Source organism: Gadus chalcogrammus, chromosome 9 (assembly GCF_026213295.1).
Source record: "Gadus chalcogrammus isolate NIFS_2021 chromosome 9, NIFS_Gcha_1.0, whole genome shotgun sequence".
Taxonomy (NCBI): domain Eukaryota; kingdom Metazoa; phylum Chordata; class Actinopteri; order Gadiformes; family Gadidae; genus Gadus; species Gadus chalcogrammus.
In genome coordinates, this window is record NC_079420.1 from 25,448,477 (window position 1) to 25,463,288 (window position 14,812).

At 45.2% G+C, this 14,812-nt stretch overlaps 2 protein-coding genes across 4 annotated transcripts in view; both read right to left on the bottom strand.

Annotated features, from left to right (window-relative positions):
• Window positions 1-8,682, bottom strand: part of polr3b (polymerase (RNA) III (DNA directed) polypeptide B) — a 30,137-nt gene extending 21,455 nt beyond the window's left edge. For 2 of the 3 annotated variants that reach the window (XM_056598488.1, XM_056598491.1), the window contains exons 1-14: window positions 8,468-8,682; window positions 8,295-8,327; window positions 6,358-6,414; window positions 6,216-6,280; window positions 6,050-6,125; window positions 5,611-5,711; window positions 5,409-5,500; window positions 5,174-5,291; window positions 4,408-4,516; window positions 3,478-3,600; window positions 2,718-2,834; window positions 2,401-2,535; window positions 1,096-1,257; window positions 434-634 (exon numbers count right to left, since the gene is read on the bottom strand). In XM_056598488.1, the coding sequence (XP_056454463.1) occupies window positions 434-634; window positions 1,096-1,257; window positions 2,401-2,535; window positions 2,718-2,834; window positions 3,478-3,600; window positions 4,408-4,516; window positions 5,174-5,291; window positions 5,409-5,500; window positions 5,611-5,711; window positions 6,050-6,125; window positions 6,216-6,280; window positions 6,358-6,414; window positions 8,295-8,327; window positions 8,468-8,539 (1,461 nt within the window). In that variant the 5' untranslated portion in view covers window positions 8,540-8,682. Of the gene's footprint in view, window positions 1-433; window positions 635-1,095; window positions 1,258-2,400; window positions 2,536-2,717; window positions 2,835-3,477; window positions 3,601-4,407; window positions 4,517-5,173; window positions 5,292-5,408; window positions 5,501-5,610; window positions 5,712-6,049; window positions 6,126-6,215; window positions 6,281-6,357; window positions 6,415-7,028; window positions 7,136-8,294; window positions 8,328-8,467 lie in introns of those variants that run through there. The other variant, XM_056598490.1, reaches the window with a different exon arrangement.
• A 513-nt stretch (window positions 8,683-9,195) lies between these two features.
• Window positions 9,196-14,812, bottom strand: endouc (endonuclease, polyU-specific C). The gene is made up of 8 exons (XM_056598061.1): window positions 14,623-14,812; window positions 14,305-14,361; window positions 14,122-14,221; window positions 13,825-13,936; window positions 13,443-13,564; window positions 12,727-12,839; window positions 12,420-12,570; window positions 9,196-9,685 (listed from the first exon to the last, which is right to left on the bottom strand). Exons 1-8 carry the CDS (start codon window positions 14,643-14,645, stop codon window positions 9,407-9,409), a joined length of 957 nt encoding a protein of 318 aa, XP_056454036.1. The 5' UTR covers window positions 14,646-14,812; the 3' UTR covers window positions 9,196-9,406.

Below are 14,812 nucleotides of genomic sequence, written 5' to 3' on the forward strand. Positions count from 1 at the left end.
CTCACCTAGAACAGTGTAAATAGTAGTATAATGTAGGGGTTAAATCTCAGCTAGAACAGTGTTAATAGTAGTATAATGTAGGGGTTAGATCTCACCTAGAACAGTTTTAATAGTAGTATAATGTAGGGGTTGAATCTCAGATAGAACAGTGTTAATAGTAGTATAATGTAGGGGTTGAATCTCAGATAGAACAGTGTTAATAGTAGTATAATGTAGGGGTTAAATCTCACCTAGAACAGTGTTAATAGTAGTGTAATGTAGGGCTTGCCCAGTTTTAAATCCCAAACCGAACAATTATTGGAGTGTTGGAGTGCTCTTTCGGCTCCAGTTTATTGTGTGACTGATACACCAACAAAGTGGTAAAGTTGGACCCCCCCATGTGCTGAAAGTGTTGCAGAGGTGCGTGGAGAGAGACCTCTGGTGATGCACTCACCTCTCCCTCGGGCGTGTCTGATGGGCACAGCATCCCCCACTGGGACGGCTGCAGGGAGCGCGGCCCGCTGACCTTGCGGGTCTTCTCGAACTGGGAGGAGATGCGGGTCATCATGCCCAGGGCGGATATGAAGGAGAGGCGGGACAGCACCTGGGTAACGCCCTGACGGTCCATCTTGAACCTCTTCAGGGACCAGTTCCCCTGTGAAAGAGGTCAGGGCTTAAAAGGGGTGATATCATGCATTTTTAGGGTTAATGACTGCGTTTTGGGGTACAACTAGAATATGGTTACATGCCTGCATGTTAGAAATACCCCTTATTATTCTCACACTGTTAATTTCTGCAAAACCAATTTCAGCGTCAAAAACATAATTTTTTCCATCTTTTCGCACGTTTGAGCCCAAACAAGCCGTTTCACACTTAGTGAGGGGTGTTCAGTACCCCCGGCGGCCTGCGGACCTACGATGGAGAAGGCGTTCATTCCCAGGTTCCCCAGGCGCCCTGCGGACTTACGGTGGAGACGGCGTTCAGACCCCAGTTCCCCAGGCGCCCTGCGGACTTACGTCGGAGACGGCGTTCAGACCCCAGTTCCCCAGGCGCCCTGCGGACCCATGGTGGAGACGGCGTTCAGCCCCAGGTTCCCCAGGCGCCCTGCGGACTTACGGTGGAGATGGCGTTGACCATGCCGTTGGTGATCTGGTCCTGCCTCATGTGCTTCACCACGTCAAACTGAGCTGCCCTCTGCTTGGGTATGATCTGGTCGGCGATCTTCTTCAGCTCTGAGTTGAACTTCTTAAACAGGTCTTCAAACAGCAGAGAGAGCAGCTAGGGGGGGGGGGGGGGGGGGGGGGGGTGGGGGGGGGTGAGGAGGAGAGAGGAAGCACAAACTCAACCAACACACAACGGAGGACATCAACACACTGAACAGAGCCCTGTGTGATGGAGTCGTCAACACGTGTGTGTGTGTGTGTGTGTGTGTGTGTGTGTGTGTGTGTGTGTGTGTGTGTGTGTGTGTGTGTGTGTGTGTACTCCCTTATCAGCAGAGAGACGGTGCTGACTGTCAGATTTAATAACCCAGCGTTGCCAGCTCTCTGATAAATCTGACCTGGCCCTACGCCCAGACACCCCCCCCCCCCACCCCCCACAGGAGGCAACCTCTGGCATAACCCCCACCCACCTGTGCATTAGCATAAATCCAAAACAAACAGGCTCAAATTAATAAAGAAATTAAGCTTCAGTAGCGCTGCCGAGCCAATTAGTTGAATGTCAGAGAACTGTTAATTGGAGAGCGCGGAGCTTTGCTGTTGTTGCGTCGCGAGTGTGTAAGCCCACGGTCGAAAAAAAAGTGGGCTCAGTTTTCTCCCCTGTCCTCCCCCTCCCTCTCACCCCCCCAACCTGGTCTGTGTAAAGGAAGGGGGGGGGGGATTAAAGGCCTCAAGACAGCAGTAATTACATTATCAGAGCTGAGCTACAGGATTAGCTCAATCGCTCCAGTCAAGACTGCCATTCCATTGTCACGCCACTGGAAGGAAGAACAATGTGTGTCCCCCATGCATCCCGGCACTGGGCCCTATGTGGTGGAGCATATTTCCACGTCCGACCAAGCGGGGGCTGGGGGGGACCTAAACAAAACAGGCAGACACAAAAGCCGAGGGTGGGGATGATGAGCATCTTATTAAAAGGAGAGGAGATGCAGGTGAGAGATGAGGCGGGCTGCAGCCTGCGTCCTCTTGGCTCCCTCTTGGATCAGGCCTCTGCACAGTGTCTGGCAGCGCGTTGTTAAGCTGGTTTGTCTCACAGATCAGACTGAATGGAAGTTTGGAATGCGGCCCTCTCTCAAAATAATTCTGATTTGAATAAATAGCCACTTGATATAAATATGAGCATCCTGGTGGGACTCCATCCAGCTCCTTTAATTACAAAGTACTCCGCTATGAACTGTAATAAGAAGGCGCATTATTCTGGTACCTGCCCAGCCAGCTCCAGACGCTTGTTTCCATAGTAATCCCTGTCATCCACCTTGTGCTCCCCCTGAGCCAGGATGACCCGGCGCACCATCACCGCCAGGTACACACACTTCGCCCGGAAGTTAAACTCCTTCACCTAGATGAGTGGACAAACACCAACAACATACATCAATACAAAATATTAAAGAAGTTATTTAAACACCAGTCAAAGAACCTCATACACAGCAATATAATATAAAATAATAACAGGTGTGCATGCTAATTATTTGCAATTGCCTAACTTAGGCACAAGGTGGGAGGAAGATGACGAAGACTTACTGGTACGTGCGTGAGGATGAGCTGGGCCAGTAGCTCCCTAGCCTCCTCCATCTTGGTTTTCTTGGGTCCACCCCACATCCTCTGTCGCCTCACCTTGTTGCCCAGGTACTTCAAGGCCTGGACACAGGGGGTGGGCATCACACAGAGCAGACCACAGATAATAAGAACTAAAGAATCAGCCAGTAGAAAGACATCGTGCAAAAAATACCCCAAGAAACAAAATGATGGATTTAAAATGTTACACACTGATGTTTATGTTCAAAGACCAACATACACAATAGAAACCAGACATCCTGAACACGCTTATACACCTGAGTCAGTGCCTAACTGAATATGTGACTGATTTAGAAATGTAGGTCAAAGGTTAAGCAGGCTGAAGACTTCCACAGAGACCACCCACCCTGTGCTCTGTCTATTATATATTCAAACACAATCACTCGGAATCAAAACTTAGAAAAGGTGCAATGCATTCTTTGATTAATTGATTGCATTACTTGAGCAATGGAGCGCCACAACCTCGAACAATCACCGAGCGGAAAGTCATTTAGCACGTTGTGGATGTGGTGGATTTTTAGGCAGACATTTCTCAAATCCATAGACATTGAAGATACAAAGTAAATTAAATCAAAGTATTTCACTCTGGGATCGCCGTGTTGTTCTCTGTAGTCTGCGTGGTCACAGGTCCCGCGTTAGCATATTCTTTAGAAGTCTGCCTACAACACGCTGACCAGGATTCAGGGAAGCCAAGCCAGGTAAGCACCTGAGTCTGGGTGAAGATCTCGGCCTTCTGACACTCCTCCAGGCTGGGGGAGAAGTTGGCCACCACGTGTTCCTCTGTTCCAATCATCTGAACAATCTCCTGGTCACTCTCCACACCCATGGCCTTCCCCCAAAACACAGGGCGACAGTTAAAACACAGAGCGACAGTTAAAACACAGAGCGACAGTTAAAACACAGAGAGACAGTTAGAACACAGAGCGACAGTTAGAACACAGAGCGACAGTTAAACACAGAGCGACAGTTAAACACAGAGCGACAGTTTAAACACAGAGCGACAGTAAAAACACAGAGCGACAGTTAAAAACCAAGAGCGACAGTTAAAAACCCAGAGCGACAGTCAAAAACACAGAGCGACAGTCAAAAACACAGAGCGACAGTTAGAACACAGAGCGACAGTTAAACACAGCAAGAAAACTAAGTATAAAGACTGTGTCATACAATAGATGTTTATCTGAAAAAATATAATTTATGACCGTAAGAATGAAGATAATTAAGTTCAGAAAAGTATATATTGCAATACCAACAGGTAAACTGGCCGTTGGGGTTGGTTTTGGGAACATAATGTCAGAGGCACTGGTGAGCCGGTTAACTTATCATTACATCTCTGATATTTGCTTATGGGAATGTGGTGTGGTGGATACCGATTCAACAGTGTGTTTGACTACACAGGGGATTTAAACAGGTCTACGAAGAAGGAACAAAACATAGGAACTAGAGGTAATGATAAAAACTTGCTGGACACAAATTTAACTGAGACTACAAGAAGAGAAGGTTCTTTATTTAAGAAATATATACAGAAAAAGCGTACTTTCTTACTCATCCTGTTATGGTCTCACAGCGCCCCCTAGCATACAAAGCAAGGTACAGCACCGTGTCCGTGTCTTGGCCAATTGGAGAATGTTATCATTACCTTGAATATAATGGCGATGGGCGCGTCCTCAGAGAGAGTGTTATGTCTCAGGTAGAATCTGCCTTTCTTCACAACCATATTCGTCCTACTCTTCTTCTCATGGGTTGAGCTGAAAGGAGAGTTTATCATTCAAATAAAATGTAAGTAAAAAGGTAAAAAACTTCCAGAAATACTCAATTGAAGGAATATACATGCGCTCATTACCCATCTTTAGTTATAAGGAAATATCAAAATAGCAATTGATTTTGCTGTTGGCTTCCAAGTTTTGTATTGGGGGACCTACTCTACTAATTCTGTGATCCCAATATTGAATCATTCCTAATTCTAAATGCTGAGTGTAACCAGAGTTACCAGGTGTGAGATCTAACCAGAGTTACCAGGTGTGAGATCTAACCAGAGTGACCAGGTGTGAGATATAACCAGAGTTACCAGGTGTGAGATCTAACAGAGTTACCAGGTGTGAGATCTAACAGAGTTACCAGGTGAGAGATCTAACAGAGTTACCAGGTGTGAGATCTAACAGAGTTACCAGGTGTGAGATCTAACCACAGTTACCAGGTTTGAGATCTAACAGAGTTACCAGGTGAGAGATCTAACAGAGTTACCAGGTGTGAGATCTAACAGAGTTACCAGGTGTGAGATCTAACCAGAGTTACCAGGTGTGAGATCTAACCAGAGTTAACAGGTGTGAGATCTAACAGAGTTACCAGGTGTGAGAGCAGTGTCCACAGGTGTGAGACCAGTTAAAGAGCAGCATGTGCATCACCTGGTGACCGAGGCCCCGACGGCTCCTTTCCTGTCCTGCTCCACGATGATGCGGTTCTTGGAGAGCTGTTCCTGGATCAGGATCACCTTCTCCTGCCCTTTCACGATGAAGTACCCACCTGTCACCAAACACATCCACAAACTCACTTCATACATCTTCAGTTTCAGTTATGTCGACATATTGCAGGGCAGCCATTTCATGTCTTTGTATTCGGTGGAGGGAGACGGTACTGAACCTGGATCCAAAGGGCACTCGTTGAGTTTGGACACTTCCATGGGGGATTTCCCTGTGAGCACGCAGTTGGAGCTGCGCAGCATGATGGGCATTCTGAGATTATAGAGACAGGAAAGGACAAGCATGACGATAATACAAAAATACTAAATGTGTACAAACTAGTGAACTCAGTGAACAGGTGGCTCTGTGAGGCTCAGTAGCACCTTCCAATGGGCAGGGCGTTGCGGATGATCCTCTGGCTGCCTCTTGTGTACTCGATGTCCACGGTGATGGGCGCTGAGTAGGTCATGTCTCGCAGACGGCACTGGTCCAAACACACACTGAATCAACACCACAGGAAGGCTGACTGCACTACTTCATTACCTGTTCAGTAGCTAGTACCTTTAGAAGAGGCTTTTAAAGATTTGGTGATTTATTTAATTGGCATTAGATGTTATTAATGAGCAAGTGCTGACTGGTGGGATAAAACCTAGAAACGTTTGTTAGGGAATCCAACATCCTAACCACTGGGATGTATTGGTGAGGATGCAGGTTGGAGCAGGTGGTCTGGTGGCCGGACCACCCTTTCCCAGAACTACAGAATACTAACAGACATTACAGTACACACACATCTAACCTGACGATGTGCTGCTCCACACTAACCTCATGGGGAGAGACGGGCCTGGTGACATTGAAGCTCTCCTCCACATCCGGCATGCCCACGTATATGTTCAGGTACCTGGAAGTCAAGGTTGGTGACTTATAGAGTTCACTGAGGCCAAACCGTTTGTTAAAAGGTGAGAGTAAAATGACGGGGTCTGAGACATACTTGAGGTACCACATGGGGTCAGCATCGCTGGTGATCTTCTCGTTTGCTTTCATGATTTTCTTGATCTATAAAATAACCATATTTGTTTTAATTTGTATATTCAAGCACAGTTACAACAGAGTTTTTATCATTTGAATGTTACCTCCACGTTGATGAAGTAGTTGAATGAGTCGATGTGCTGCTTTACCAGACCTTTGACCTGGAGATGAACACATTATGTTTATGTTGTAAAGACGATCATAGCGCGATTATGACACTGCATGAAAAGAGGCGTATCTGGACTGGCATAATCCGGTTTCCTGCACAGATAATGATACAGCCGTTTGTCCACGTGTCAGGCTCGAACCCCAGGGTCATCTCACCTCCCCACTGGTCCAGTGGTTTGACCAATGGGGAGGGGTTTGATATATTATTATTTATACAAATGATTATAAATGATTTTTTTTTTCTTCATCAGAAGATTATATAGATAGCCAGAAAAACAACTGACACACTTTACGATAAATAAATACAATACAGTGTAAAAGAACGGTAAATACAAGGCGTATGAAGTGTAGTGGTGGGGAGACGGGGGGAGAGGGGTGGGAGACAGGTGGGAGACGGGTGGGAGACGGGGTTGGGGAGCGGGCTGGGAGACAGGGGTGGGGAGAGGGTTGGGAGATGGGGGGGAGCTACCAGAGACGTCAGAGAACCCGCCGCAGTCTAGGCCGTTTCTCAATTCCTAGCACGCGTACTACGGACTCGATGACTTGCAAGCACGTACTTGGCAAGTCTGTACTTCAAGCACATACTTGCGAGCACGCGAGTACGTACCTGCGATTGGAACAGCAGCGGACTCGATGACGTCACCACCTCTGCTCGTCCGTTAACTTTGCTACGGCCTCATTTAGGCATATACTACTGAACAATATAAACAAAGGATATAAAACAAAATCCCAGCCTCTTTCATTTTCAAATAGTATGTAAATATTCTGGATGAATAACAATTGAAAAGATATGAGTGTCCTGTCATGTGTATAAGCTATACACACACGACCTTACATATATATATTTATATTTATATATTATTATTATTATATTAGGCCTATATATTATATAAATATATATAAGTTAAGAGTAACTTGAGCAACAGTTGTAACTTGTGCGTCTTCTCCATATTGTCCGCCCTCTTACTGCTGCGAGTGCGAAATGCATCCTGGGATTTATAGCGGGAGCAAGCACACACGAGCCACCTCCGATGCATGCTCGGTGAAACGGCGATATCGAGCACGCATCCAGAACACTTCCGGGTTTTACGACAGTACTCGCTTGATGCGTGCTTCGAATTGGAACAGTGCTCGGGCAACGACTGATGACGTTTCACGAGTCCACGAGCACACGAGCACGCACAAGTACGCGAATTGAGAAACGGCTCTAGTCTTTTCACCAAATGGGAGGTTTACGCAAGCTTTCGTTATTGGGTTGCGCGCGGGCAAAATTCTATGGGCGGGCAAAGCAGAGAAAGGGGAGGTAACCTGGCCCCATATGACAACATATGGGGCCAAATTCCAAATCTGTGCATCTGAGCTTTGTTGTTTCAAAAGGCGGAGCAGGATACCTAGTGTTCGTAGGATCATAAAGAGAAATTCTCATGCCATGGGAACTTTAACAAAAGAACTGAGGAGGTTGCAGAAAACAATTTGATTCGATTTTTTTATTGTTTTTATTAAATAGGCCTTTAAAGCAATGAATGTTGTAAGACAGAAGGATTTTTATTTTATTTTATGTTTCCCGTTGTAAACAACTTTCTTGGCAATTGGAGCGTTAATTTATGATTATACAAGGTCCCTTTCGGCGATCACGCGCTTTACCGTACAAAGCTATTTAGACGCGCAATCGCTTTTCTTTATAAGTGTGGCTGGCGTGACCGCGCTTCCCCGAAGTGTTGTTTTGTTTGCACGTCTGCATAACAGCATTAGACAGGTACACAGTACCGCCACAAACACCATGTTGGGCGGTTGTCCAGATTATTCCAGATACCACTTTCAAAGCAGTCATAGATAATAGATGAAATGCCTTGGACATAAACAAAGAGCTTACCTTTAAGAAAGCCGGGAGCAATTTCCATTTTTCCTGTAAATTATCAAATGAATGAATCAATATAGGAAGGTATGGACATGTGCTTTTCTCTAGGTTAATGATCCGACCATCTGACAGTGTATTGCTCTAGACAGCATGGTGTGTGACGCTCTGCATAACCCTCCTTCATTTACCTCTATAGTGTTGACAGGAGCTGCGATCTGCTGGGGGGTCAGGTCCCCGAACTCCTCAGCCAGGAGGTCCATGTCGACCCCAACTATCCTACTAACTATCTAAGTTAAACTCCATAAATACTCAAACACATGCATTTCATGCATTCGAGAATCGGAAGCAACTACTTCTTCATCGTTGTTCCTGCTGCGTTAGAACTACAGAAAGGTGCGTAGCGCCCCCTGCTGGCTGTCATAATTTCTGCTAATCACCTCGACTACTATCATAATAAAAAAATAATAAAAAATAAAAAATACATACATACATACATACATAATAATAATAATAGATTGAATTCATATTGCGCTTTTCTGGACAATCAAAGAAGCAACCACCCCTAATGTGTAGCAACCACTTTGGTGAAGCACGGCAACCAATCTGCGCCAGAACGCTCACCACACACACAGGCTTGAGGTGGAGTGAGGGAATTAAGGAATCAGCCAATTATACAGGGGGATGATTAAGGGGGGCAGATTGAATGAGCCTGGTTGGGCAGTTTTATAACTACTATCTACTATCAACTCTAGTATCTACTACTATCTATCTATCCATCTACTATCACCTGTACGACTATCTATCTACTATCACCTCTCAGCAACATAAAGGATCTTTTTCATATTGAATTAGAAACAATATTAAGTTTCACCTGATATATTTTTTGTTATATTTATAGTCTATGGAATAAAAAAGTACTGCAAAAGAAAATGTCCATGATTAAATATATTTTTAATTCATTGAATACAATTTATAAAATAAGCTTATGAGCCGATGTAAAAGAAATACACAAGTACATTCATAAAACATTTTATATGTCATTAAACGATGAAGGCTTCAGGATAGCACTGAGATACAACCGGCAGGCGCCCCTCTCATTGGGCGGGGGACCCGGGCAGGCGCCCCTCTCATTGGGCGGGGGACCTGGGCAGGTGCCTGCTGTTGCTGCTGAGCAGCCGGGGGTAGGCGGTGCCCAGTGAGCGGCCATGCCTGATGACCACCAGCTCCATCTGGCACTGATCAATGTTGACCAGCACGGCGGTGCTCCTCTGCGTGTTCATCAGGAACACCACGGTGAACAGGGCCATCTCGAACTCAGGGCTGGCCCCCACGAAGGCGCTGCCCACAGGCTTCACCAGGCCGTGCCAGCTGAACTGGAGGTTCAGCACGTGGTCGTCCTGGTCAGGCTGGGGGAGAATGAAGAGAGGGAATGTTACTACAACACTATTACTCATTATTATTAAGCAGTGCACATGCCATTCGTGCATCATACCCCAGCAACCCGAACCAGAAGCCGCCCTGTTTGAGCTACGGCCGTCTGGGAAATGGTACCAAAGCCTCGGGACATAACCCAGAGGATGACCAACAGTTATTTCCCCCAAGCAGTCAGGCACCTGGAGGAATCCACCATCCCAAACGTCAACAACACCTGGAGGAATCCTCCACCCCAAACCAACCCCACTCACACGTCAACAACACCTGGAAGAGTACACCACCCCAAACCAACCCCACTCACACGTCAACAACACCTGGAGGAGTCCACCACCCAGAAGCGGATCTTCCATTAGGCAAACCTAGGCAAGTGCCTAGGGCCCCAACCAAATCTGTCTTTATTAGGGGCCCCCAAATCTGACCCCCCCAGCCATTACTTATGTAAAGTAAAAAAAAAAAAAAACATTTCTAGTAGAAAAAAATAACAAAAATATCAACATAACGCCGAACTAATGCCTAAATAATAATTTTCCAGCACACATGCCCCCCTCCATTGTGCATTGGACTAGTCCAGAATATGATTACGTAGTAACGCGCGCAGCGCGAATAACGTACTTCAAACCAAAGCAGAGGGATGGGACTCGGTGAAAATGAAGCGGCGGAATTATGATAGTGGTTGTGCTAAACGAAAACAAAAAGCTGAGAAGAAAAGAATTGCAGATACACTGCCGAAATTGATTTTTTACACCTGCTGCTGCCACAGCAGCCGCTGCTGAACTTGCGACAGGCTCTGCTGTTGGGGTTCTATACTGCTGCTCACCACTTTTCTCTGATATGAAGACTTTTGAGAAGAAGACAACATTAGGACTTTGTGTTTACAAATGCTTTCTGTCTCACACACACACACACACACACACACACAGACACACACACACACACACACACACACACACACACACACACACACACACACACACACACACCACACTGTTTTACTCACATGAAATGGTGAAGGCAACAGGGAAAATGGACATTTGAAGATGGAGAACTTAACCACTTGCACACCTAAACACCCCCCCCCCTCTGTCTGTCTCTGTCTCTGTCTCTCTGTCTCTGTCTCTGTCTCTCTCTCTCTCTCTCTCTCTCTCTCTCTCTCTCTCTCTCTCTCTCTCTCTCTCTCTCTCTCTCTCTCTCTCTCTCTCTCTCTCTCTCTCTCTCTCTCTCTCTCTCTCTCTCTCTCCTGTCACTCACTCACTCACTCACTCACTCACTCACTCACTCACACTGAACCACTGCTTTGCCTGTCTTTCACTCACTCTCACAGCCACTGTTATTCCTGTCCACACACAAAATCTAATTTAGTTCTGTTAAGTGCAAGATCATTTTGTATCTCTGGCAGAGAATGGAAATTATTCTCTCTCTCTCTCTCTCTCTCTCTCTCTCTCTCTCTCTCTCTCTCTCTCTCTCTCTCTCTCTCTCTCTCTCTCTCTCTCTCTCTCTCTCGTTTGAGTAAAAACATGTAATTTTGGCAAAGGCTGGAGAAATCTGAAACTGATTTTACTGTGGAGAGTTGAGTGGCAGTGCACTATGGGTTTATTGCGATTCTAAGAGTATTGGGATGGTTATTTGTTTTGTGTACGTGTTTCAAAAATGACTGTCTATATTTTGCCTAGGGCCCCAAAATGGCTAGATCCGCCCCTGCCACCACCCCAAACCAACCCCACTCACATTACAACAACAGATTTGTTTAATACATATTGCTGTAATTTGCGCAGCATTTTTGCACTAGAATTATTTTTACATAACTTCTTAACCGTATTTACTTTATCTTGTATTGTTGCTGCTATGTGGCTGTTGAGGAACCAAGCATAATAATTGTACTCTTGTGTACAATAAGATGTAATAAAAGGTCATTCTGATTCTGGTTCTGATTGTTAATCAGTGAGAGATGCTAGCCTGGTCCTACCAGACTCTCGTACATCATTTCATTTGCACAGAGAGTCTTGACCCACTCAATTGACTAACGTTAACTCACTTGAAGGCGGCTGTCTTTTGAAGTTTATAACTGAGATCTGCCCAGTGCCACTCTGGATCTGCCATAACCAATCGCAAATGTTTGGCCGGGAATCACGTTGCGCAGGCTGTAAACAAACTAAACACTGTGCACTAAGATGCCCGTCAACGAGAGCTGACTTTAACGTCATTCTCAGCCACTCCCTTAATTCGCTGATTGGTCGCACAAAATTTGGACAGAGAAAATCCAGGAATATGCAGCAAACCCAGACGTAGTACTGAAGGGAAATTAAAATTGAGCGGAAGTCTTTAGGCGGGTGGAGCCAGGCTAAGACGATGCTGTACCTGGACTCATTCCCACTCTTTATAAATAACTCTATTTTTATGCCTGGAGATAAATTTGTGAAGATACTGTATAATAAGCACTTCTTTCTGTATTTACCACAGTTTTATATTTCTTACAAAGTTTCCTTTCCAAACTGTTGTACTACCTACATACATATGATCTATGACTGTATTCTACTCTCACTAAACCCATTGAAGGTACAGAGTCCCCCCAACAGCGGCGTTTCCGGTCTTACTCTGTCCTGCTCCTTGGCCTTACTATGTCCTGCTCCTTGGCCTTACTCTGTCCTGCTCCTTGGCCTTACTATGTCCTGCTCCTTGGCCTTACTATGTCCTGCTCCTTGGCCTTACTATGTCCTGCTCCCGGGCCTTGTATCCCTTGTAGTCCAGGTGGCCGTGCTTCTCCTGCAGGTAGAACTGCAGCCAGTTGTGGAAGCCGATGATCTCCGTCCCAGACTTGGTCTCTCCAACGAACACATGCTCAAAACCAGAGGAGTCCATGCTGTTCAGAGCATTAAAAGTGGAGCCAAGTCAGTCCAAAGGCAACGTAGAGAGCTCTTAAAGGAACACAGCTGCAGAAGCAGCATTACATATGAAGTCTTGCCGAGCCTAAGTATTGAAGGTTGTGATGCACACTGGCTTTGCTTTGACGTCTTACCCTGCATTTCTTTCTCTGTGGTAGAGCTGGAACCATATGAGGTAGAGCTGGCTTCTAAACTGCCGAGCATTTGCGCTGGACTTGCCCTTCCCAACGAGGTATCTCTGGGCCCGCTGTGGGAGGTTCACACATATTGGACAACTTTATTTACAAAGCCCCCTTCAACACACAGGCCAGAGCTTTGATATAGGCAGGAATAACAATCACAATCCTTAGAAAAGTAATATGATAAAACAAACTGTAGTGAAGCTTTAGTAATAATTAATTATATTAATCTCTAACTGTAACATGGGAGCTTATTAATGGTTGACTAAATTGTTGTAGTTGTGGATGAGCCCAGTAGTCTGTGTGTGTGTGTGTGTGTGTGTGTGTGTGTGTGTGTGTGTGTGTGTGTGTGTGTGTGTGTGTGTGTGTGTGTGTGTGTGTGTGTGTGTGTGTGTGTGCGTGCGTGCGTGTGTGTGCATTGTAGTACGCTCACTGGGTCTTTCTCAATGCGGAGACCAAGGCCAAGTACACATTCCATCTCCCTATGAGCACACAGCTGTTTTAGATATCCAGCCTGCGTCTCTCTGCACACATCACAGCACACAGGAAGACGCTACGAGTCTGCTCTAACCCTGGCCCTATCTTCACCCTACACCGTTAGAACCTCTCTACATGTATGTACTGGTCTGAGAAATGTTGGGCTAACTGACGGGTGACGACCTGTTGTTTACCTTCATGACTTCCGTCTCCATGACGGCGTCGAGGAACAGATTGTTCTCGGCAACCTCCTCTGGTGAGATACGCTCGGCCACTCCTGTAGACATCTCGTAGTTGTCCAGAAGGGTAAGAAAACCTTCAAAACAAAATGGCTGCCATTGTTTGGTTTTCTTTTACATTGTTTTGTTTTCTTTTATTCATTCCATTAAAGTTATACATTATATTGTGTGTATAGATTCTCTGTATTTAAATTGTTACACGTTTATTATTTTTCTACTTTCCTGTACTTCTGAGAAGACACTGGACTTTGCAATCAGTCAATAAAAAGGACCATCTAAACGTATCTCTTTTTCCGTTGATACAAAAGTTACTGAGAATTTGTCAACAATCACTTACGGGAAAAGGTTGGTATTAGACCCAGCTTGGTCTCATTGACGTTGGAGAAGAGGGGCTGGGAGGCGCGGTCCCGGGCCACGTTACTGCCCTGACTGACATAGCCAGCTTTACCCTAAACAACACAGGGGACACAACTATCAGGCAGGGCATTTTAACTTAGGGTCATCGTTTTTTAGTATACAGCTCACACACCCGTACCCGTACTGCTTTTCTTCCATGATCTCTTAGATCATTAAATTGTTCAAGAAATTTGTACCTATTTTTCCATAACAAAATAAATTAAATAAAGGACCAAACCTGCACTAAAATTGAGTAATCTACTCCAGGCTGCATGCGGTTCACATCCAGAGTCCAGAACTCATTGAAGAGGTTGGACAGCTCCTGGTTGACAGTAAGTCTAGAAAAGAAAAGTACTTGATGAACTTATGATCAAATATACCAGAAACAAATCTGTTTGTACATTTCCAAAGATTGAAATACCTTGAAGCATCCAACTCATTGCCCAAAACAGCAAGCAGTAGGAGACCTATGAGGAACCTATTGAGATATATAATGTCAGTTACATTATATATGTTCATACATTTATAATAACACCAAAACACCTCATTTTAGGATTCAACCCACAAATAGAGACCAAAGGAGTCGAATTAACCTATAGGGGAAAACGCAATATCTCACTAACATAAGTGACATGCATTGGGCGGCTTTGTCCACCAGCATTAAATACATTACGAAATAAAGTTTTAAGTAAATTCCGTTAAGTACGTCTAAATAATGCAAGATAAAAAGGAGACCAACCTCGTACCAGCCATCGTGTTCATCCGCTGAGCAATAGATTGGTTAATGCCTACGAGAATGCTCCAAACAGCGCATGCGCACCTTATAACTTGCGAAATAGTAAACAATGAAAGATTTAGCTGACTGGGACTTTACAGATAAGGCTAAACTTGTCGCTTGATTAAGCAACAAGTTTACTTGTTGCTACTAG